The following is a 26,542-nucleotide window of genomic DNA, read 5'->3' on the forward strand; positions in this document are numbered from 1 at the left end:
AAAATTAACCCAAAAATAAGCAATAAAAGCAACACCCCCGCAATGAACAGACTGTAGCAAATAGCATGCCAACTATTTAATATTCTGTCTGTTACCAAAGTATTTTGTATGAATAAAAAACAGCACAAGGGAAACATTTTTTTTCCACACAAGATCTACATACAGAGTTTGGGGGCATTTGGGGGGTGGAAATGGTAGAAAAACTAAGGCCAGATTCAGGTATAATATTGTCTATGGATCCTTCAATATATAATCTTGACAAGTTGAATAGATATTGATTGTTTCTTCTATACAATTTCACATTGGTCCCGCTCCACTTGTTCTGATTTCGGTAGACTCCGTGAACAACTTCCCTAGTGTAGGGGAGGTGGGGGTTGGGTGGGTATCCTTCAGATATCCTGTGAAAATTTCGCTTTTTCCCCTCTCACATACACCAGTCACGATTTTTGTGCGACATTCACACACAAAAACCCTTGATTATCATTGATCCCGAACCCTGGATGTATGTGATATATTATTTTCTTTTGTACGATCTCCGGGGGGTGGGTGGGCGGTTGATGGGGGGGGGGCGGAGAGGGTACACGCTGTGTGCCCGGAGTTGGCGTTGAGATAACATTCGGAGAACGGTCAGTCTAAATGGGAGTGTTGGTGGTGAAGTCCATGAGCTGAGGGAGGGTGTGAGTTGGGGGAGCTTTTGAAGCTTTTCGTCAGTTGCAAAATGATTGATTTTCTTGTGTATACGAACGTGGATGGGGGCGAGGGTGGTTTTGGTCACCGACAAATGTGTGGATGGTAAAATGTTAAATTGATTCCCCATACTTCCCATCACATGCCAGCAATTTACTTCCCTGAATGGTTCGTGTTTTTTCTGCGTCCGCACTGAAACAGAGTGGTGTGTATTTGGAATAGTAATGACGTCCAGCAATTTTCTGCTATTCAAAGCGATGACCGTGATTTCCAGGACGTCATCAGCATTGCGAAATATTTACGGTTTTCATAAATCGATATTTGAGGACGGTTTGCATTGTTGGACAAATCGATATGGAGCTTTTTGTGCTTAAAATTAACGTTTGAATTTAAAATATGAAACTTTTCAGAGCATAAAAGTATCTGGAAATTCATGATACGGCTTATGTCTTAGTTTGGTTTAAGGGATTAAATACAATGCTGAAATTTATCTCTTGTATGTTTCATTGTTTGTGCAAAAGCAACGTATTGATTTTCAGTTTTTTTTTAACAAGGATTTATTTGATTGAATTGGAGGAATTATTGAAGAGTTTTTTTTCATGGTTTTTCATTGCAAAGAGATTTATGGTATTTGTGAAAATATTTGTAAAATTTGCATAAAGATTTATTGTGATTTGCAACATTTTTTTATTGGATTTATGAGATTGAGCAAAATTTACTGCTTGTGCTTAAATTACAAATTATTTAACTCGAAAAATCGTGAATTATGTGAAGGGAAATGGGTTTTATTAGGGGTTGCATCAAGAGCCAATTAAATCTTTTTTAAAAAAATATATGTTTAAATATTTTTAAACAAAAAAGCTCGAATCTTTTATTAAATCTAAAATTGGACTGAAATCTTTCAACGAAAGCTTTGTTGGTTTTGTTTATGTATTTATTTTTCCTCGAAATATATACCATCTCAAAATAAGATAAACATATATTTGATTTTTTGACATTGAGAAGCATTTGAAATGATTGAAAAGGAGAAATCAATCATCATGATTTATTTCCAGTTCGATGAATCCTTGAAAGGAATTCAATGGATTTAAAATCCTTTCTCAATTTCTTATAAATTCCCTGAAAGACTATTTTAATATTCTTCCTCCAACGACAATAAGTAGAAGACTTTTCATCTAACCTTCCCAACAATAAGACGTTATAAAATTAAATTTATATAGGAAGCCATAAAAACTAGAATTATTATCAGTACACAACATATGAAGCTTTCACCGGGAATTTCCCAGAGTTTATCTTCAATTTTAATATACACACCAAACCCAATGGAAAAGTGGGAAAACTTTTGCATGACTGATAGCCCCACAATGTTGTTTCGCAGCTATTGAAGCTTGATTTGAAACTTATACACAAAAGTTCCACTTTTCCTGCGCAAATTGACGCGTGGGGGTGAGGGTTGCAATAAAAGCTCTCACACAACCCCTATAAATTTTCCTGTGAATTTCAGAAATTCTCACAGCAATTTTTTTCACACTTTTCCCACCCCCCACCATCCAGTGGATGTGAATTCAAATTATAATTGCTATATGTGGTGCTGCACAGTGTACGACGGCTACAAAGTGAGAGTTGAGGGGATGTTCACTTTAAATTTATTGTCTGGAAATTGTTGCTCACGAGACTTTCCAGACAAATTCAACTCTCTTTAGTTGCAGCGTAGTCTCTCCAACCGCTTTGCGCCATTTCAGTGTCTGGCGCGGAGCTTTATATTTTGTATGAATGTGTCTATATGTTTGAGGGGGTGGCATCGTGTGGGGTGGGTGAGTGTGTGACATATAACCATATTCCCTGGGAGAATGGTGTGAACGTTAAATGTGAGAAGAATGTGAAATTGATCACATGTATCCTGTGTGACTCTGATATACAATTGCCATTGACTACATCGGAAGTTTTATTGTTTTACTATTCCATTTGGCAGGAGGTGCACGTCCTGAAGGCACTCGTCCTGGGTGAGGAGGAGCGAGGGCAGAGTCAGTATCAAGTGATGTGCTTCGTGACGAAATTTCAGAAGGGCGATTTCATCTCTTCAGATGCAATGGCAAAATTAAGACAGGTAAACTTAGAATTAAATTTCCTATAAAATATTTCTCCCAAAAAAATCAACTTCTTGCAACAAAAAATGTCAAGAGGAGTTTCACCTTTTATTAACATTGACGTCCACCCCCTCCCCCCCCCCGGCAATTCATCGTGTCTTCGCGTGCATAAATAATGTGGTTGTGCTTTAAATAGAGTTTGTGTTGCACTTGATGTGAAAGTTTTTGGAAAACTTAATGAATTTAAGATAAGATCGTATATGGAGCATGGAAAAAGAACTTAGAACATACTGTTGAACTCCTACTTTAGCGATAATATTCATGCTTATGGGACCTTCTCATGAGATTCTACATGCAACATACCACATACTACTGAGAGATAATTTATTTATAATGCATCTGTCTGATTAAGTTTAAACTTTTCCCTAAAACCACAAATTTGGATGTATAGTACTTCCAGTATAATAATACTTCTCATGTAGTTGATATGAAGACAAGAGAATTACATTGTTAAATGGCACCCACACAAAAATTTTCTGTGTGCGAGAAATTATGCTTTTCCTTGACAAATGGGACAAAGCTTATAATAGAAGAAAAAGTCTGCTGATTTTCTTCGTAGAATAAGCAAAAAAAGACGTCCCTTTTGGCACACAAGAGGGATTATTTGGCAGAAAGTTTATTAATCTTGTGTGTTTGCTTCAAGTCATCGCACTTCCATTACAATTTGATAATGCTGAAGCATTTTCGGTGGATTGCGAGGGTGGAAAAACTTTATGTTAGGTGAGATATTCTCTCGCAAAACTTTAGTTTATGTATGAGAGACAGCACTGTATGTAACACTAATTCCGTCCGATATTTGACATTTTGTTTTACATAGATATATAATGTATACTACATGCTGGGAAGTCAACCAAAAGTTCTTTTTACTATCTGTGTGTCTCTTGAAAAGTCTTTCATGAGAGAGTGGAACTCCTCTCGCATTTTGCAGATATGTACATTTTGAGTTTTAAAAGTGAAGGTAAAATGTATGGAAATGAGAAGTTTAAATGCAAAGTTTTAGGGGGAGAGAGAGAGCATCTCAAAAAGTCCTTTTCGGGTGAGGAAGTCTCTTTCAGCGCAGGGATGGGTACATAAGGATGTTTGATGGAATTTTGGGAGTTTAGTGTTTGAGTTTTGGTGATGCGTTGTTTAAGAGAAAGTGTGGGCAAGAAAATCAATGATAAACATGCAAAGAGTCTGACTAAAATCCCCTCAAAAACTTAGAAAGTTTGCATTTCAATCCACAGAAAGTTTTTCTTTTGAAAGAGAATGGGATTTAGAAATAATATTTTTTTGTTGTTCTTGTTTGAATGAAAAGTTTGCTTTAAGCCAGCATAAAGCTTATAATTCAGGATTTTTTTTTAAACAAAGTTCATGAAGTGGTTGAAGTGAGATAAAAAAATCATTTGAATGTTTTTTAAGGTTTTTTGTGAGGAAATGGTTTTGTTTCTTCTAATCATTAAAATAAATTAAGTTAAGGTAAAACTAGGAGATTAATTTATATATGTAAATATTATACATAGTCCAGCATAATTTCCTGTAGGTACTTATTTATTATCTTTTAATCCAGAGCTTTCGATTCTCTTCTTAAAAGCTCTTAGCACATCTTAAAGCATATTCAAAAAAATATAAAAATTCAACCAACAGAATCAAGACATCAAGACTCAAAAATTCTATTAAATAAAAAGAGAATAATTTCTCGAGAATTTTAAAATTTTGCCCGGTATTTCTTCGAAACTGTATTAAAATTTTCATCGTGAGTGTTTTAGAATTTTGCCCTAGAATGTTAATGAACCATCTAACTCTATGAGCTTTTCAAGCCCTAAATTGCAATTTCTTCTGTGCTCTCGTTCTTGAAATTCTTCCTACATTACCTCCATACACACATAGGTGACACCAAAATAAAACTAGAAAATGAGCTGTAAATTCTTAATTTAAATTCATACACAACCACCCCCTGCGGGCAGGAGAGACAATTCTTTTGAGAGTTTATTTTTTGCTTTTTTTCTGTATTTTAACAGAAAAATCCCAGTACAATTCGAATCCCAGAGGAGGATCGAGGGAAGGAGAATTTCACAATGACAGCTTGGGTGACACTGGAACGGTCGTCCTCCATATCACGGCACATAGCATCCCTGTGTGCTGAAGCATCGGACTCAACCTATGCGAGGGATGTGGATTTGAGAGCATGGGCGGAACTTCCAGGTAAAAAAAAATTTTTTTCCCGAATTGAAGAGAATCAAAAAGACTTTTTCTCTCTTGGCGTTCCTTCCGATATATTTTGCAGACTGAAAAATATCAATGTACCCCCAAAATGTTGAATGAAGAACGTGTAGCATAGAGGGGATATTTAGGTAGAATACATTCTATTCAGAGACTTTTAGAGCAATATAGCGGGGGTTATTTGTGGAAAATCTCTCTCTTTCACTCCCTTTTGCCTCGAATTTATATACACGACGTCGGATGTGTTGCTACATAGTAAGGATTTTATTAGAATTGGTGGGTGTAAAACGGAACATCAAGTATGTGCCCGAATATGAGCGAAAAACGATGACGGTTCGTTGTTATCGTTTCCATATTTTGCCAAAAAGGATGTCGTCTCGCCAACTAAATGGTTAGAGGGATTTTTCAATGGGACATGGAGTCTCGAGGAATGGCTATATAACGCTGGTATAGAGGCGACTGCTAGTCGCTCGCAGACATCGTCGTCTCGTCACATACTTCACGAATATTTATATTGTTAACAATATTACTTACATGCGGGAGGATGATTCTCTTGCAAAATCATCTTCCACAGCACATACACCCCCGCCCCCTAAGGGTTGGAAAATTCCATGGAGGTTTTATATAGGGAAGAATGTTTCAATCTATTGTGGCAATTGTGCAAATCGAATTACATCAATTTTGTGTGAAAATGGGTGCCATGATAGCGAAGGAGATGAGTTTATTTGTTGCTCCTTTCACCAACCATTCCCGAGGTTGTTGCACATTTGCTTTTGTATAACGTAAACCATGGGAGAGATTTAATGGCGGTTCCTTTACACGTGCTGTAAAGTGATTTAATTGCTGTAAAATATTCACCATCCAATTTATTTTGTGGCTATAAACAAGCTAAATTTAATTTTATATGAATGGATTGTGAATGGGTTTTATGCAGAGGGAAAATTTGAGTAAACTGTTTAGGAAAGTCATTCTTTGTTGTTAATTTTATGCGTGAGAAAATTGAGGAAAATCAGGAAATTCCTCAATGCTATTTGTTATTTTATTCTTTTAAATTTATTTTTTAAATCTCAATAAATCCATTTGTGATGGTGTTGAAGGAATTTTTGTGAAAATGAAAGAATTAAAAGAAGCTTTCAAAGAGAAGTTTTAAGTAAACTAAAAGTCCGTAGAAAGTGCATAAGTTTATGAAAGCTTTGACTAAATTTTGAGATACTTTTTTCCATTTAATACTCATTTTCCACGAATTTAATTTCATCTGAAAGTTGAGTTAAGAAAGCTTAAAAATTCTCAAAATACGTAGAATTGATGTCAGTGTGAAGTCAATGCGTGGAATAAGAAGATAATAGCATGTTTATGCTTTTCAGCAATGTTTCGTCAAAATTCATATTATCATAAAATTAAAAGATTTAGTATTCGTGAGAAAAATTAAAAAACAACCTTAAAGGCTTTTTTTTTAACAAAAATTGAAGAATTTCGTAAAAGCTCAAAAACTTTTTTTTTTTTGAAAAAATTCAAGAGTTTTTTTTAAATTGTTTTAGATTTTTTCACCAACTTTTAGTCAAAGGTAAAGGAATTTCATAAAACTTTTTCTTTTTTTTATTTCTTATTTAGCGCTAAACTTTCTTTTAATTGTAGGTATTCACAATAGAGTCTGCTGGAAGCGTTGCTGGAAAGCTTAAAGATATGTTTTTTTTTCTTATTTCCGCCATAATTCCCTACTGATAAATTCAAAAACTTGCACTAGAGTCGATAGTATTCAAAAATCAATTTAATGGAAGAATTGAAAAGTTTGAAATACGATTTCTTCTAATTCTAATAAAAAAGTTTCAGCAGTATGAGCTTTTTTTTTACATACCTAACAGTATTATGAGTTGCTTAAAATTTGTCATTATAAATTCTCCTCACAGAGGTGAACCCTAAAAAGATTTTAAAATTAATTAAATAACTTTACCTTTGAAAAAAAAAAGAAAACCTCACAAAACAGAGTGGATGGACGTGCTTTTACTTCTTCACGTAAATTGTGGAAATGCACGTGATCTTACCATAATGTGTATGAATAATAAACAACAGGAATATTTAAGTATTCATTTGCAATTTATGTCATGTTTTATAATACTTCAAATGTCCCATATATCTCTTATATCTGTGTTAACAATAAATATGTATGTTTTTTATGTTATTCAAAATACGATGAGAGCTTTTTTTTATAAGTTCATTCCACAATGCTTCTTGATATACGTTCGAAGATAAAGTCATTTTTTATATCTAAAAAACCTCACAAGATAATAAAATTAAATGGTATTCAAGTGCGTTAGTCTGGTGGGAATAAGACGATGGAGGAAGAAGGAAAAAAAAGACGACAGTCCCTCTGGCACCCAATGAGATGACATTATTGAATCGATCCTTGCTTTCAGGATGAGAATGATAAATTGTGTAATGTGTCTATCAAAATGTCTGTGTGTGTTTATGTGCTTTTTTTAAGGGTCAGTGGTGAACAGCATTTATCCATTTGGGAGGGTGGAAGATGGATGAAATTGTTTCACCGCATCGTGTTCTTTTTGCAACATGACAGGTGGAAGAGCTTTTAGATGGGTGAAAGTGACGAATTTCCAACTCCAAATCGACCTTTGGTGTGTGTATGAATTTAATTGAAATCCATACACGCAGGTGTGGTTGGAGGTAAGGAGGAAATTCTCTTGTCCAAACCACACACATTACCTTCCTGAATGGATTTCAAAATGGTCCTCTATATTGATTCCTTGAGGGTAGAAATAATACGATCTGGTTCAATGCTACCATCACTCCTCTTCCTTCTTAGTCTATAGGTGTTTCAAGTCAGATTTTCTTTTTCCCAGGAGAAAGCTTTTGCTGTTTAAACGGCTCCTTTTCACTAAACATTCTTCCCTCTTTCTTCTTCTCACCTCTTGCGCACTCTTGTCCATTTTCCATTTAAAATTAAAATGCTCCCAGGTATCAAAACTACCTATATATATACATATATAGGTTGCATGCAGCAAAACCATTTGAGGAATGCTGGAAAATGTCTGTTGAATAAACATGACGCAATTGTGTAGACCAAAGCTCCCAACAATTCTTCTACATGGGTGCTATTTTTATGCACTCTACGTGGGTAACGATTGTAAATGATTGCGTTTCTTAATCCAAACCAATGGGAATCAATATTAAAAGGAAAAAATCCCGAGTTCATGTTTCCATTGAATCCACTCGCACTAATGGAGTGAAAATGTGGGATGAATTTTGTATTTGTCTACATAATTTTTTCTCTTGCTGAGCTTTTAGCAGATAAAATGCAAGTTCTCCAATCATTTATTTCTTTTTTTATTCCAACAAAGAATAATTCATGTGAATTTATTCTCGGAAGATGAAGGAAAAAGTAAATAAAAATCATAGAGATTTTTTTTTAACATTTCCACATCAGGTGGATTAAAGCTTCTGTGGAACTACTTACAGCTTACTTTCTTTCTTTTCTTTTTACCAAAATTGAGAAAATACCTTAGAATTTTCTTCCATGAGATCCCCATGAAGAAAAGTTCCCGAAATTGGTATAAATAGGGAAATTATTATCGTGGGTTTCACTGAAATAATAAAGTTATAGGAAGTTTTTTTTGTTGTTGTTGAAAAAGTGCTGGATGGTTATAATAATAATGCGGGGGCGGGAAGGTGTAAGAGGGGTGGGGTATTATGGTAAAACAACATCTGTTAAAAGTTTATAAATTCAATGTTGGAGTTGAAAACTCACGAGGCAGGCAGAAAAGGAAAAGGACGATACGAAAAGGATGTTGGGTGAAAATATAAGATGAAAATCCCTCTGAAGAAACCTGTTTGAGACATTTCCATTTACTCCCAATTTCCGGAATACCTTTTCCCACCATTACATTGTCCTCTCCATTTGCATACAGAGGGACAGGACTTTTTTTTCCTAGTGCTCCTTTATAGGGAGAACGGTAATCACTACTTGGGAAATATATATACGTGCGGGGTTAGGTAGAAAGTTTGAGGTCAAAAAGGGATTCAACACAAAAGTTTTTCCAATGTTTCTGAAACAATTTGAAAACAAAATGTAAATAATAAAATTTTTACAGTAGATATGGGTAGATTTGGTCGAATTTAAGGAAGTTCTGTGGGAGAATATTTTGGTGAAATCTTTTAAAATAAATTAAAAATTTTTGGGTTCTGCCAGAGTTGTTCTTAAAAAAAAAACTCTATTTTCTTGCTTCTTAAAATTCTATTTTAAATATAAATTTAAAAAATTATTTAAAAAAATAAGTTTTTGGTAAGAGATGTTTATCCGGCAAATATTTTGGTTGCTGTAATGAATCATCTTAATATAATGAATATGTTGTGCTCAAAACCGGAAAAATCATAAAACAACTTTAGGAATTTTCAGCTTGAATTTGCTTATTTTTAGACCTTAATTTACGACGTTTCGATTTGAATTTAGTCATTTTTATTTAAAGACTTTAATTAAGTCTTTTTTCTTTAACTTTGTTCCTGAATTTAAGATGTTTTAAGACTGAAAACTATATGAATATTTTTTGGCTTGTATTTACTCTTTTTTTATGGTTAAAATTACTATTTTTTGGCCAAAAATTAGAACTAATCAGTTTGAATTTACTAGTATTTGGCTTGAATTAAATATTTTTAGGCTTAGACTAATATTTATTTTTCCTTAGAGAATCATCCACATATTTCCGATAATCCAAATAATTTCGTTCAGATAAACTCCTCTTGGTTTTTGGGCTTCAATTAAAATTATTTTCAAAGGATTGTTCTTGATTTCGGTGTGAAATGTGAATGTAACTGCTAAATTATCTAGAGAAAATCCAAAAATTCGACCCACTTCCCAATACAACCCCCTTTTACAGTATAAATCATTTTCAGGATGATTTAGAACAGGAATCTTTTTCCTAACCCTCCAATGTATCCATTTTCGTAGACATTTGTAAGAAAAGTATAGTATTTATCTCGGTGGTTTTCTATAATAGACCATTCCGAGGGGATGTACATTGCCGACAATGATAGATGAGATTAGAAAGGTCTCGGAGATTTCCCTACAAGACTTTTTTCACCACGTTCGTGGGTAATCTCAAGGGGAAAAATCAAAGTGAAGGGAACCCATTTAGAGGTTTTTGGCTTTTTCACCCATTCCGTGCCAACAAAAAAAACCCTCCACCGTACTCATGAGTAGGTATTGACATTTTCTATGATATTACGTCAGTGAATAAATTTATTATGATGGAAGCGCTTTTTATGATTTTGAATTAAAATTCAATGTGTATGTAGTTCAATTAATTTTGCAATTCCTACAGCTTCCGGATATTGCTTTTAAACGTCATTAATAAACTTTTATAGAACGACTGGATTTCCGGTATACCGAGAGTGATGAATTTTATTATTTCAACTCGGTTCAATGGGTGTTTTGCGATAAATTCCACTCAATTAGTCTAAAATGGTAATGAAGATGCACAAAGTGCAGCAAAAGAGAGATTTTGCACAAAAAAATGATTCCAATTCACAGAATTTTTCATGCTGGAGAATAAATTAATGAATACTGCACCCTCTCAATGGGTTTTTTTTGTGCCCCAATCCACCGCATTGGAAAGTTCATAGTGAGAATTTTTTCACCGTAATTGCATGGTGATGGTATTTTAGGAAGGTTGATTTTGCACCCAAAAGTGTTTTACTCTTGTTCTGTACAGCGATTAAGTTTTAATTAAAATTTTTATTACCGAAATTCCAACAAAAGGCACGGATATGGGAATGAATGGAGCACCATACCGGCACAAAAACCTACATTGAACCGAAGATTATGCCTTGGGCAATTTTCAATTTAGTTTTTATGACTTTCCGGCTAAAGGAGATTATATACACTGCGTTTGGTTGTTGTGGCTCTGATGTTTTTTGTCGCAAAAAGGATAGAGTAATCATTGGGGAACTTTTTGTGGGGCTATTGATTTTGCTACACTATACAGGCCATTTTTTTTTATAAGGGGATGGATACTGAAAAAACTCTTCTCTGGGGTTTTGTAATGCTTAGAATTTCAAAATAGTTCATTGATGTAGTTTTAGTAGGATCCACATGGAATATTTAGACAAAATTTTCAATGTTAAAAGCATATTAAAGAAATATCCTTGATTGAAAGCTCTCAACAGAGATGCAAATGCATGGCAAATGGATTCATATGCTAACAACCGGGCGTCTCCATTTCATTACATTTAAATACATTAAAACCAAGAGATTGCAGTGGAGGCGCCGGGTGGAATTATGCAACTCTCTTTGATTTCAACATAAACCCATCACTAAAAGCTTTTGAACTTAAGGGAAAATTTACGTGAAAATAGGTGGAAACTCTTTTAATTTCAGTGCCTAATTATTTAATCTAAACTCTAATGATTGCTCAATAATAATTTTTAACTTATTCGTGCCAGGGTTAAACGCAGGAATTCCTGCAAAAGAAAATTAAAAAGTTTTCAGTAATGTTGCGCAATTTGAAACTGCTCCACTTTAAAATCTCCTAATGCCTTTAAAATAGTTCCAAAAAATTTCCCCAACAACATTATATACTGTTTTGCAAATTGTTGCTCAATTGGTTTAAAGAGTGGAGGAGGAATGGGATAAACTTTTCCATGATCCTTTGTACCAAAACACGTTCCCATTTGCAAACTCCAACATTCAATACTCTCTCCCTCTTCAAAGTATATATACAATTTTGTATAAAATGTAAAATTTTCCTGAAGCAGCTCAAAGGCACAAAACGAAATAAATGACGTTTTATTCTTTGTACGATGCACACAAAAAAGGCTTAGGGCGTGTTTTTAATGGGGCAGTAGAGATGAAATAATAAACGAAAAAAAAAGTTAGAGAAAAATGTGGAAAAATTGCGGACTATATATTAATCTGAAGGAAAAAATGGGAAAAATTGCAAATATCTGTCTACAAGGGCTACAGGCAAAAATGTGGTTCTCTACTGATATTAACTTCTGTGGTTAATGTTTTTTTTTTCGTTCAAAACTGATATGTTCCAATATAGGGAAAGTTCTTTTTTGCATGTCCAACATAATAGTGAAACATTTTGTTCACTCCCCGCCCCCCATGGAGCCCTTTTTTGTTGTGTTGTACGTACTCTTCTCTAACTTTGAGTGTGTTAACAGTCGTTGTCAATTTTTCATCACAAAAAAGTTCTTGTTGAAAAATATATATAGTTTATATTCGATATACGTTATATAATACTTCCGAAAAAAAGCTCTATCGAGGCTCATCGATCACCCATTTTTTTATCTCCTTGCGATTTATGTAACACTAAATGTGGCGCGGGAAAATGTATGTGAAATGGAGACAGAGAGATACTTTGCTGACTTTATCACGTTAATGTGTTGTCGGGAAGTTTTTTTTTCGTGGTAGAGTGGGTGCGAATGTGGCGAAGTGTGGTGATTCTAAATGGCTCTGTGCACAACTCTAATAAGATTTATAACTGCATCTACTTTGAGTTTAAAAATTAGTAGGTGTAAGTGTCAGATAATTGAGTTAAATTATCCCCGGATGGTTGAGGAATTCTCTCTCTTACCTCTGCACCACTTTCCTGATTGTTCAGCGTGGTTTTTACCTGTACTCCCCCACACTGCGATGCTTTCAAATGAATCCCTCAAATCCCCAAAACCATTACGGTCTTTTTGTCTGTGCGGGGGAGGTAGGATTGAGCCCAGCAATGAGATTTATTTAATTGAGAAGATCTTCAAACCACTAAATAGAGCACGTTGGGGTGGTTTTGCTACTCAAAAACTTTTCTGATAGCCATCCACCAGACATGGCACAAGGCACAGACTTTGGGGATTTATGTGCGTATAGGGGTGATGTAGGTATCGTTGTCGTTTGCATGCAAATTATATGGTATCCACCTCGTCAGTGTGGTGGGTGGAAAATTCACAAGGGAAAATCATTCGAAAGTCAGTCATCAAGGATGAGAATGGGGGGGGGAAGAGACTTTGGCGAGGTTTTCTTGTTGTAGAGGAGAAAACAGGATGAGGACATGGGACACCAAAAACTCATTTGAAAGTCGTGACCCATACAAGCTTGTCCCTTTACCTATATATCAGATCTAAACGTATGTGTCTATGTGGGTGGGCAAAGTATAATAATTGAGTGTGAGAGGAAAGCAAACTTGGGACTGCAAATGGGAAAATTATAGGAGTGAGTTTATAATCTAGGAAAAATTACGAAAATTTCGTGGTTGGAATATCTAATGAGTATTTTATCACATCTCAAGTGATTAAAAGTTTTCTCGGGGGGCGGGTGGGGTGTTTTTTGGCACTCTTCAGATGCTGCGGATATTTTTGACTTGTGGCGGAAAGTAAGATGAGTTGGTGAATTAAATTCCGTCAAGGGGGATGATCGAAAAACAGGGTGAATTCATTAGCTAAGCGGAAAGTGTTCGAAAGCTTTTAGGATTTTAAGTGATTATCTTTTCCTCTTTTAAACTTTCACCATGATATCTATAAAAATAGATGAATTTTCTTTTTATGGATATTTCTCTGTACAAAAAAAGCTCTCTATTGTGCTTTCAATTTGTATAGAGAGAAACTTTTAGAATTACCGTAAATATAGTCTACTATTGAAACTTTTGAAAGTTTTCAGAATGAAATGATGTGATATATATTCGCAATTTTTTGAACAGATATGATTGAATTTTTCAATGAAAAAATTGATTAGATGGTTTCTTTATTCTGAATATTTTAAGATTGATAGCAGTTTTGCTTTTATGGCTGAGCATTTAATGTGTTTTTTATTCAATTCTTAAATTGAATTAAATGTTTAAATATAACATTAAGGATTATAGAATTAAATTTAATAAATTAAAATTAAATTAAATTAGATTCTTACCTAACGCCTCATTTAAGAATACAAGGCGTTAATGTCCATCAAAAGTTTTGTGACCTCACAACTCATCCATGATTAATCATAGACATCCTTCAAGCCATCATCGTCTAATTGGACTTCCAAAAAAGCATTAAGCTGTTATTTCAAAAGTTTAGGAAGGCAACCAAATTGATAATTTCAAATTCATCCCCAAAAAATCTTCATTTTGCTAAATTTAAATGATCTCAAACAACCAGAAAGCTTCACGAATTGTGAGCTTTTTTTTTTTCAAGGAGACTTTAATCAAAATAAAAAATCTATAGCAGAAATTCCAAATTAATTTTAATGATGAGGAGATGAGATTAAAAAAAAATTATTCAATTTAAAGAGAAAAAGAAAATTGAAATGGGACTTTTCCTCGCGCGGGAAAAGTGTCTCCTTTTGGCTTTTTCCTTTACACAAAAATTAATGTTGTAAAAGAACAAAGAAGTCAAGCAACGTTGACCTTCTTTCTGGTATTTGGTACACGCGGTGAAAAATAAACACCGCCAAATGTAATTATTCTAAAAACACCCTCAGTAATGAATAAAAGCAGGTGTAAGGGAACTTTTGTGGGTGGGAAGTGAAATATAATTTCATTAGGGCGCATAATTTGGACGCAAAAGGGGTGATATTCCATTAAGATTTTTGTGCTGTGGCATATTTTAACCTATGTTAGTCATGCTCGTAGGACAATGCGTTATATAGGAGATGTACCTATATATATATAGAGTAAGGTGGGTACCTTTGTCTGCTGATAAATATGGAGGAACCACAATAATTTAGATCTTCGAAATGGGCTTGAATACACGAAAGCTCGTTTTTGGGCTTTGAGAGAGTGAGAGAAGTGGTAGGTAGGTAGGTAGGTATGTATGTAATAGTAGACACACCATTAAATTTCCACGATGTCCGGCGGAACTAAGGGAACTCACAAATCCAGACATCTGGTCCCCATTATCTCGTGTGGCTTTATTGTTTTCCCTATAGTCTCTTGTATTTGGTCTCTGTGTATATATGCTGTGGTATATATGGTTGGTAAGGTGGGTTTGGCGCCAAAGGCAAAGACATGAGCCCATAGGGGTGTGATGGTTTTTGCGGAGGGTGGAAGGAGGGAGGGAAAAGAGTTGGGCGAGATGCCCGATCGAGTTCTTGTTTGTACTTGGAGAGTAACGCTTCCCTCCAAATGGATTTGTAAATGTGTATATATGTATCTACTGGGATTTGTTGGCAAATAAATGTATTTGGAGTATGAGTGGACAACGTGGGTGGCCCATAGAAAATAGGGGGAGTGCTGTTAGTCCGGCGGTGCTATATGTAGCATAGAGGAGTATAGGATTTGGTTAAATAGAGAGAACATGTTCGACTCCTATATGTATGAAGAACATATTGTGGAGAACGGGTGGTACAAGATAATATATATAGAGAGAAAGTATAAATTTGTGTGGTGGTGCGAGATTGAGAACAAGAGAAATTAAATCAGATAGCAATGGACCATTCGGTCAAGGAAATAGGAAACTAAGTAAAGGCGATAGAGATCCCGGAATAGAGTCAAGTGTGTTACATAAATTCATTTCTTGTGCATGAATTTACTCCTCTTGAGTGCTATCGGGGGTAAAAGCAAGGTTATTATAATCTCAATATGTTTCCAAAGTTTGTTCTGGATTTTCCAAAACGGGGGTGGGGGGGGGGGCGACTTGTGTGGGAGCATGAGGATAGTTTTGGAATTAGTCTCATTTACTAATTGTGTTCATAGTTGATGATATCAACTGGTGTGCTCGGGGTTTTCTCTCCCATACAATAAATTTACTCCATTCTCTCTGTGTGCAATTACAGTATTGCTTTTCGTTTCAATTTCCACCCAGAAGAAAAAGGAAATTGCTTTGCCAATATCTACTACAGATTTGCACTTAACATTACTAAATAAATACTACGTACATGCACCAAACGTGCCATAATATATTGGGGAATGTTATAGCATCAAAACAGATAAAATTGCAAATATTTCTCAAATTCAACTATAGTTGTATTAAAAATTTAGACACGTTCCCCATTTGAAAGTACCACAAACTAAAGTTAGCAGATGCTGCTTGAAAGCTCACACAGGAATTGGTTATTTGGTATAAGTATATAAAGGAATTGGTTATTTGGTTCGTTTCAAAATCAATTTTCAATGAAGAGCTTAATTGAAACGTCTGCAGTTATAATCAAAATTCAAATATATTTTATTCAAATTCTCCTTTAAACTATTAGTTTTTATGTCGACTTATATTGAAACTGATGCAAATTAATTTTCACAAAAAACTTGATATTTGAAGAAGAAGTTTTAGTGAAAGCTCCAGTCTGTTTTGGAGCATTTTTTGGTCATATTCTAGAGTCTACATTATGATTTTCTTATTGCACAATTTTAGCATTGATATTCATAGAATTTTTTTTTTAATTTTGCGAAGTTTGACTTTAAAATTGCCAAGAAAATTCAATTCTTGATCAATACTTAAAAAAATCGTGTAAAAGCTCTTATGCTCGAATCCATTCGAATTTTGTGAAAAGATAAATTTTTTATAGGATTTTTAAGCGCCCAAAATCAACAAAAAGAATTTTCAGAGTGTACAAAATACAAGAAAATAGAAAATCCGAGTTTAACTAACTTTCACAATCTATTTTATGATTTAACAAAGTTCTTAGGTAATTAATGTAGTTTCCTAAATAAAAAAATCATTAAAAATATTAAAATTTGTTTTTCAGAGCTTTTCGAAACTTTTGCATAACTAACTTTAGCTTAGCTCTTCCCAAAGAATAATTCAAAACCTAAAATATTCCCCGCATATCTCATTTCAAACGATTAACTTGATTTAATTTTCATAATTTAATAAAGAATTAAATGAAATGTACCCGTCCATTTACATTTAGTTCCCTCCCTGCGTGTAACCATTTAAATTCATTCGTAGATCGTAATGGAGGCGCCTGGTGGACGATAATTTCGTTCATAATAAATTACATATCGCGATGGAGGCGCCTGGTTTTGGCCGTTACCGCAATGCCTCATCTAAAGAACACTGACACGATTTTCTAGAGACGTGGTATATGAGATATTCAGTCCAGAAAACGTTTTTACACGTTTTTTTTCTGGTTTTCCTGCAACAAAAAAGCATTTTCATCATACACGTATGATTTTGGGTCATTTTATAAAAGATGTTACACCATTGAAAGATTAACTTCTGCAAAAAGATTTCGTGACGACATGTCATAGGATAATCCATACCTTTTTCTCTTTTCGTCATTGAATAAATTCTTAATATATCCAATCATTTACAAAATTTTGCAAATATTTTTTTTATAATTACAAAAAAAAAAACCAAAAATTATTTATAGAAAATTAAATTAAGCTGTTTTACGAAATCTTATGTCGCAAAGTGCTACTTTAAAATAACACGAGCTACTTTAGAAAGGATTTTCAGTCGGGATTTCGCCCTCAAATTCTTTTGACCGCCATCTTGCATACCAAACTATTATTGATTTTTTTTAAATTCATATCCTTGATTCTACAAAATAGGGCTTTATAACGTTTCATAAGATCTATATTTTCCTAAATTAAAACAAATAAATTAATAATTAAAATAAAAAAAATAATATTCGCGTGAAATACAAGTTTATGGTTATGGGAAATGTGAGAAACATCATCCAAAAAGCGTGGTTGTAAAATAAAATATTTATTTTACATTACATTTGTTGGAAAAAAGTTCGGATAAAATGGCGGCCATTTTTGAATTGCTTAAAAATTTTTATCTAAAATTGATCAACGTAACCATATTATGTAATATACTTTCATATTTTACCATTAAGCTTATAATAAGCTTTAATATTTATGATCGGACATTTCGGTTTAGGATTGTTCGTCCGATTGACTTAAATTTTATTTTATAAAGTTAAATTAATGTCTTATGAAACATTATCAAGTTAAATTAGTTTTTGACGATATTTTTTAAATATCCTTTCTAAAGTAGTTCAAGTTATCTTAAAGTAACCCTGCGACGTAAGATTTTGTAACACAGCCTTATTTAAGGGTCTATTAATTAACTTTTGTTTTTTTTTTTTTTTAATTATAAAAAATAATTCAAACTTTGAAAGTCATTATGAAATTATTTAATGACGAAAAAAGAAAAAGTATGGATTATCCTACGACATATCGTCATGAAATTCTGTTGCAGAAATTATTTTTTCTATGGTTGTGACATCCTTTAAAAAATATGCGAAAATTTATGTTTTCGAGAAGAAATTTTATTTTTGTGGACCTTTACATGAGATCAGATAATGATTTTTGGTGTTTTAATAGTTTTTCCAGATGAAAAATTAACAAAATAAAAATCATGTGTAAAATTGGTAATTCCGCCCAATTTCCGCGCGGCGCTAGTGTTTGTGAAAGAAACCTTTTAAATGTTTTTTCTGCTATAACATTTGCTTTCTTCTCGTCAATTTTATCAATTAATATTGTATTTTTATTTATCTATTTTGGGCAAATAATGCTATTTATGGAAGAAATATTGCTTTTAAATTGGTGTAAGTGATTGAGCAAATCAGTATTTATAGAATTCAATGTTCAATTTCGGTCCAATAAATGTGAAAATTTTCGAGAAATAGTGCGAATGAGTGCGAGTGAAATATTCGTATTTTGTCTATGCGAGTGGCCCACTCGCAAAAATTGACGATTTGACTGCCACTTTTTGTCATTTTTTTTCTGTGTGTATGTATAAGTTATAATTTTGAATATATCCGCTTTTAACTTGACAAGTAGCTAAATAAAATGTAGTCACCCTACAATAATAAATCGTTGTTGTCTCCCTTATAATGTTTTGAGGGGTTAATGCAAATTTTCCAAATCAAACAATAAATTCAATAACCCAGAAATGGATATTTTGCATTGTAAACAAAATTGCTATATATACGACAATGCTATGTATTATGAGATTGAATATATAATTTGTATTGAATAATATTGAGAAAATATTCAATGTTATGATGGTTTATTTCCGGGATTGGCTGGTTAATTCGTATGGATTTTGCAATGGAACAAATAATACCCTAAAATTATAATAAATTTTGTACTTCCTTTTCGAATTATTTTCGAATTACTCTCAATGTTCTGTGATGCGTAATGTGCATAGCAGGAAGTATTGCTGTAATATGATAAATGGTCCACAAATGCGCCTATCCCTTGGGGCTGTATATGGGGTGTAGGGGTGTGTTTATTTTATATTCCAACCACGTTGCTACTGCGGATATATTAATTTTCGAGAGAGAGAGAGACAGGAAGAGAAGGAGGGAGAGAGCGTGTGGGGTAGGGTGCAGATTTTATTGGTGCAGAGGGAAGGAAATCAATGAATTTTAGATTTATGCACCTTATCAATATTTTATATAATATTGCGGATACCAAAGTGGAGAGATGAAGAAGTTCCGAGATTCACTTTTTTCTTATTTTCTTCTCACTTGGTTTTTTTTCTCCTTTTTGCTTCTTCCTCTTTCGCAGGTTCATCGATATCCAACTTGGAGGCAGCACTGCGGCAATTTCCGCCGACAAAACCCTCACGATGTAGCGAAGTATCGGGTGTCTGGGCACCGTGCACGTGCTTCCTGGAAATGTGCATCGGTTGGTATCCGTGTGGCCTGAAGTACTGCAAAGGTAAGCCGGATTCGCAAGATGGTGCCATGGCGTCAGGTACCACAAGCTACCGGTGTGGCATTAAGACGTGCCGGAAATGCCATCAATACTCCTACTATGTACGGCAGAAGCAGCAATGCCTCTGGGATGAATGACCATTGTTTAGATTTAATTTCCATTCATCCTTTTTTTACAATCCCAATGTGGAATTTCATTTATATTCCACGGACACTACACCCTTCTGCAACGATGAAACTTGTCAACAAATGTTAAAATATTCATAAAACAAAATGCAGCTGAATGGTGAGAATGCGGGTTGAGGATGTGGTGGGGGGGGGGCGGTGTGAAAGTTCCACAGAGATCCCTTTTATCTGCTACACAGGTGTGGAAAAAATAATAAATTTCATTAAATTCACATAAAACTGAAAAATTTTGTGCATAATCATTAGGACAGGTGTGTTCAAAAAGTTCTTTTGCATCGTGTTCTTTGAAGAAGAGACTTAATCTATAAAGTATTTTAGTGCTCGTGCCATAAAGTTCTGCCATAGATTTTCTTTTGACCAACTTGATGTGTATTTAGTACCAATTTAACGGAAATTCAACCAAACTGCCCAAACACAATAAATTCAAAAAATAAAAATGAATAGCAATAGAATTAATGAAAAACCTCTAGCTGTAAGATCTTTTCCAATTTTTTACTATGCAAGTATTTAAACTAACAAAAAAAAATTCTCATTTTAAGGAAATATTCGTTGTTTTAAAAGTTTTTTCCAGCTCCTCTTGAATCAAGTTTCTCCTAAGCTTTTCCAGTGTGTCGTTAACTTGTTAAATCCCTCTAGAGTTGCATTTTTTGAATTAATAAAAAATACTCTTTGACTTTGAAAGGTTTGTGATTAAATTACCGGAAAATATACTCAAAGAGAAAGGAATTTATTCACTGTTTTATAGGAAAATTCTTTATTCGAAGAAAAAAATCAGGAAACGATTGATCTCGTCTTTTAATTTTCCTTTGGGATTAGCTGGGAAAAGCCAGCAAATATTTGTCTATTATAAATATTCAAAAAATTATCTCAATCAAAAATAAGTAGTTGCTTGTATCCTCACTTAAGTCCTATAGTAAGCAAAAGAACTTTTTGAACACACCCACAAACAGACTCGTGATACCTGTAAAAGGTACGTTGACTCTGTGTAGCAGTGCAAATTGGATGAACATGTAAATTTAAATGAAAGTTATATATAAAAAAAATAAGACTTCATCCAACCATACGAAATTCTGTGGCATGTTGCGTGTTTTGAGTGAAAGTGGATGAGAGAGAATTTTTGGGAAAACATCGAGGGTGTGTGCTGGGGTGGAAAAAAAATGTAATTTTGTAAATACTAAAAGAAAAAGAAGAAACGATGGAAAAGAAAATGCTAAGAAAAAGTATATTGTAGGCTATAATGTATATTTTCTAAACTGGAAAAGATCATGCAAGGGTTAAAAATGACACACACACACAATTTGGAAACTTTCAAAATGGATTCAGCTATTCTTTTACAAAACTTATCGTTAAAATTGTTGGTGCATGTGTGAGACTTTTGTGATTGAAGAAAAAAAAACAGTGAACACAGACGGATAGAAAAGGAAAGAAAACATGAATTTAATCATAGCTTCTATATGTAAATTTTCCGACTGAGCGCATACTGAATGAGTGCTGAATGGTTTATATTTTTGCAATGTTGCCATTTTTATTAGTTGGTACGTATTTTTTTTATTTGCTTGTTTTTAGCAAAAAAAAAGGCTTCTTCTATTCTAAAACTCCATGGAGGTTTTTTTTTTCACAATATATTTCCCCTTTTTTTATGCTCTTTTTGTGCGACAGAGTTAACAAAAAAAATTACACAGGCAAATACACGGGGTGATGCAACAGGGGAAAAAGAAGAGGAAGAAGGGGATGGATTTTTCTGTTTGAAAGCTTTCCGGAAAAAAAAATTCCACCCTCAGTGTATTATTTGTTTAATTATACCACGAACCGATGTCCGTGTGCAGGTGCAAAATATACAACAAAGTTGGAGGCATTGTGCCATATCGTAATTATCATTTGTGCCAATCAACTGAAATCAATTGATTCAATTGTGCAGGGGTTGGAATATCACCGACAAATTGGGTCAGGTACGTTTTTTTTCTCCCCCGTTGATGGTGGTGGTGGGTGTCAGTTGGAAAATGATAAATAGCAAATTTTGTGAAGTGGATTAATTTTGCAACTTGCACATAAGCAGATAAATATGGGAGGCCCATTCAATATAAAATGTGCATCGAGATAGTGGCAAAAAGCGGGTAAAATCTCTTTGATGTTATCGCGCAAACCCAAATATGGAGGTAACCCAAACTTCAATTGATGACAAACAATTCAATCAGAAAATTAGACAATTCACGCCCAAAATATTGGCAAAAGGGGGGTTAATTTACTTTTGACAGATTTTAAATGTAGTTCAGTTCATTAACTTGTTTGTATTTTATGGTATCAATAAACCCCTATTGAGTTACATACATACATAGTTATTTTCACTCTATATAACATTCGTAGTATGTATGTAATGAACTTGTGTAACGGCGTATTGAAATTATTATCGTTAGCCTAATCTTTAGGTAAAATATCAAGGAAGGATTTTAAAGAATTTATTCATTTTGAGGTCATTCATAAAAAATAATATGGAAGATTGTAAAACATTTAATAATACTCAGATGATTTATTGTTTTATTTTACATGACTAAAAGCTCAAGAAAGCTTTGCTAAGAATAGTAAAGCCACGCCCACATTAAATCTCATTTTGATTTACAATTTTTATATACATAGAGCATATGCTTTAGTGCTCTATTCGATGATTCTTATCTTATTTTCCCGTTCATGAGGTGTTTTAATTGATTCCATAGCTTCAAAAATAATTTAAAAAAAAATAAATGACAAATCTGAAACTTTCACGTCAAAATGACAAAATTGCCGACAACTAGACACACATTCATCCCAAAATGAATAAGCTCCTTTTAAAAATGGTATTAAATCATCCAAACTATGTCCTAAAATCGCTGAAATTTTATTTTTTCTTTCTGTTAGTTCAATAGAATTTATTTGAATACACAAAAAACAATTTTTTAATGAATTTTTGGAGCAATTCAACCTCTGAATTCTTTTTTTTTCCTTTTCCTTTTAAATAATTTTGAAAATTTTCCCCAAAATAGTCAAAAAATTAATAATTTTCCTTGCTATTCATCAACCCAATCATCCCCACTAAACTCCATTCAATTTCATAAATAATCCTTGGTATGTTATAAAGCACAAATTATGTATACTTTATGTGCAAACTACCATCACGATGTTGGCTTTGAGCATGTGATATAGCATTTCCGACATTTATATAACTCAATATTGCACGGATATTTCCGTAATGACAAGCTATTTGATTTTTTTTTTGAGGGAGTACTTCGTCAGAAAAGCAATTTTCATTGATTTGTCGATATATCGTTCATTTGGGGTATACATATAATACCCCCCAATATTCCCCCAAAAATTCCCTGGTAGGTACTATGAAACCCACGAATTTGAAACTCTAAAGGCGCGGACTTTCCGCTCTCTCAGGAAGTTTTCCCCCATGGGGGAAGGTGTGGGCAATTGATAGAAAGTTTTTTTTTGGGTGAAATTTTCCGGGAAATGCTATTAGGGATTGTTGAAATTGAAGAAATATTTTCCTTCTCTTACCTTTCTAATATTTTTGCGTGGATGATGTAAAAAAAAGTTTCTCATAGGAATTTTATCCTACAAAAAAAGTGTGTGGAGAGTGAGGAATTTCACGGGAAATATTTCAACATCGACTTTATTGATTGATGGTTAAGTTATATATTATACATATACATTTATAAAAAATTTTGAAGAGTTAGAGAAAACATTTGGGGAGGGTTGCCGAAACGGGAAATTCGCGTAGTGATTGATGGTGAAAAGTATAATCGAAGATGGTTCTTTTTCTTCATTTTCCATAATTGATTCAACCATCCCCCACATTTCCGCCCTCTCTCTGGCAGAAATCTCACCCAGGCACTATTTTGCGCGAAGTGTGTGGGTGGTAGGGCATCCCTCTCGGTCTTTGGAGTGTCTGAACGATGTAGCTTTGGGGCATTTACTCAAGTCATTATCAGTTGTGGGAAAAAGGAGGAAATAATGGTGAAGGATGTACCGAAAGTTTGATCAAATACAAATATGATGATGTCAGAGGTTATTGATATCCTGGGCGAGGCCTCTTCCTCACCACATATATAGCTATACTGCTGGTAAATTATGAACTCCATTATCTACTCAGGCGTCGAGTGTGTGAGCCTGTGGCGTGAATTGTCTGGTCAGCAAACCCTCTTAAACTTACCTCGAGGGGATGTACAAAATGTCTATATTTATCGTAGCTATTGGCCTCCCAAACCACATCTCGACTACTGAATATTAAATCTTCTTTGGTTGTGGGTGGGAATAACTCATTGAACGGCTTCATTAATCATTCTGGATTTGCAAGTCCAACGTGAAAATTTGCATTTTGGCTTTCAAGCTTCTGCATTTGCACTGTAGTTTCAATTTAAACTGAACTTAAATCCACACACACGTGTGATTTAATTACTGTGGGCTAGTTAAGGGAAAGAAAGCACCGTGTGATGTATCAATTTTTGAATTCATCAACCCCTATATAGAATCAAACCCTCCATCTCAATAAATCAATACCGGAACACTGCTCAAATATAGATTCAGTTCCCTCTGTGTGTGTGTGCCTGTTTAATTTACACTCTGTCGATCAAATCCGGAGCTTATTTGCCAAAAAGGGCTCTCTTCCTCCATCTTCATCATCAACACGCTCTAGGCAACCCCAAATCGCCACCCAACCCCCGCAAAAAAAATGATGAGGGTGAGAAATTTATATTTATTTTGCAAGAAGAAAATTTATTTTCATTGATTTATTTTCTTGTCCTCCTTTTTTGCGTTCTGCGTAAATGAGAATCTGATTATGTGGCCTTAGCTTTTCTCTTCAAAGTGACAATTTGTAAAAGGTTATATAGAGTAGGGAACGGAGTAAAAAACAAATGAGAAAAATTCAACACAATAAAAAAAAGAAAAAAAAGAACCCTATAGTGGTATTTATTTAGAGAAAAGTGTGAATAGAAGAGTGAAAAATGGAACTAATAGAAAAATATTGCAACGTGGGAGAGTAAATCCGTTTAGCTTTTCAATTTCTCGCAGTTTGACATGAAAAGACAATTTATCCCTTTTTCCTTGGAAGTTTTCTTCTTTTATATAGCCTGCCATCAGTCCTGCCCCCTCTCCCTCCCAACACACATACGCTATGTATGTAGGTATAGCTATGTTGGGGAGGAAAATGCGGTAATTGTGTAATAAAAGCGAATGAAAGGATATTTTATTTAGTCAAATAGATGGCAGCACAACTTCTTTTTAAGGCAATATTGTCGTTATCAATTTTATTACATCGAATATTTGCTAATTATGATTTTTTCTTGTGATTTCATTTACAAACACATAGCTCTGAAAATATTGACGTAAAAAACAATGGAAACAACAACTATAAAAATGATTTAATAAATTTTGTATTGAGGGACAAAATGATATAAAAAAATCAATAAAATTTTTTGATTCTTTTCATAAAGGAATAGTTTTCTTTGCTGTGACCTTTTGGTCCTGAAGTCGGTGAGGAATTCACTTCAAATGCATAAAATTCTAAATTGGTAATCTATCGATTTAAGAATTTGCCGGAATCACGTTAAAAAAAGCTTTCGAAATAAACTTAATTTGTGTTTTCTTTAGGTAATTAAAAAAATCACTTTGGCTATTTTATTGTGAAAAATACTTAGCCGTTAATATATTACGTTTCTGGACTCAAAATATCCGGAAAGTACAATTGATTGAAGGAAGACGTAAGCAGCGCCGGAAGCAAGAGAAAACTACATAATTTTATTCAAAAATCAAACAATGATATTAGAAAACAAAAGACGATCCAATAGACGCATAAGGGTTAAAAAAATCCATTTAAAATTCGTCCAACTTGACCTAGATATAATTTCTACAAAGTTTCTCTCTTACACTTTTGAAAGATGAACGATGGAACAGTATTTTATCCAAAATGGGTCAACAAACTAATCTCTTTTCAATATTTTACGAGATTTTTTTTTTCTTTGACACAAGAGGTAAATTACAATAAATTTCCGTTCTTAAAAGTCTCTAAATTCCAATAGAAATTTTTGAAATCTAGGACGAATTTTACTAATAAAATGGAATCGAGCAAAGAGGTTGCCTGGAGTGACACACAGGAGATGAAAATGGGAAATTGAATGAGGAAATACAATTTCGTTTGGCCAAAAAGTTTCGGCAAAAGCATGAGGTGAAAAAAGGGATCAGCTAAAGTTTCTCTCGAAGCATTCCTGAACCAGAAATATGTATGAGACGGAAAAAGGGTTCAACAACCCTACAAACTGTCCACTTAGAGCGCACCCCTCCCATTTGGCAAAGTTCTCTCTCCGACCCCCCATAAGAATATCTTCTCCTCCAACTTGTTGTACTTCAATGTTTCTTCCTTCTTGTTACATCAATTTCATTGGAATGGCATCCCTATTTTGGGACTAACAAGATAAATATCTAAAACGGAACCGAAATGTAAATCCACTTACGGAGAGATTTCAATTTAAAATAAAATGCAAACATGCGAAGCTCCATTGGGGAATGTTGGAAATTTTCTGCAGCCAAAAACTTTTCATACCGCGAAGTTGATTTTGCAGTTTTCAAAAGTTTTTGGTTGAAAAAAAAATAACACAGAAGAATTCGCAGCAATATGTACATTCATACAGTCATTCATGAAATTAATATTAATGGAGGGGGAGAGCTCGTTTGGATTGCAAAATCCTGGAATGTTTTATAT

At 33.9% G+C, this 26,542-nt stretch overlaps 1 protein-coding gene across 5 annotated transcripts in view; it reads left to right on the forward strand.

Moving 5' to 3' along the window:
• LOC129791367 (out at first protein) overlaps window positions 1-26,542 on the forward strand; it is a 59,383-nt gene that overhangs the window by 27,945 nt on the left and 4,896 nt on the right. The window contains exons 3-6 of one of the 5 annotated variants that reach the window (XR_008750678.1): window positions 2,660-2,794; window positions 4,835-5,018; window positions 19,472-19,906; window positions 20,623-25,276. Coding sequence is in view for 3 of the 5 variants with exons in the window: in XM_055829514.1 (XP_055685489.1) it covers window positions 2,660-2,794; window positions 4,835-5,018; window positions 19,472-19,758 (606 nt within the window). In the remaining 2 variants the exon portion in view is untranslated. Of the gene's footprint in view, window positions 1-2,659; window positions 2,795-4,834; window positions 5,019-19,471; window positions 25,277-26,542 lie in introns of those variants that run through there. The other 4 variants (XR_008750679.1, XM_055829516.1, XM_055829514.1 and 1 more) reach the window with 4 other exon arrangements.

Source organism: Lutzomyia longipalpis, chromosome 2 (assembly GCF_024334085.1).
Source record: "Lutzomyia longipalpis isolate SR_M1_2022 chromosome 2, ASM2433408v1".
NCBI lineage: Eukaryota > Metazoa > Arthropoda > Insecta > Diptera > Psychodidae > Lutzomyia > Lutzomyia longipalpis.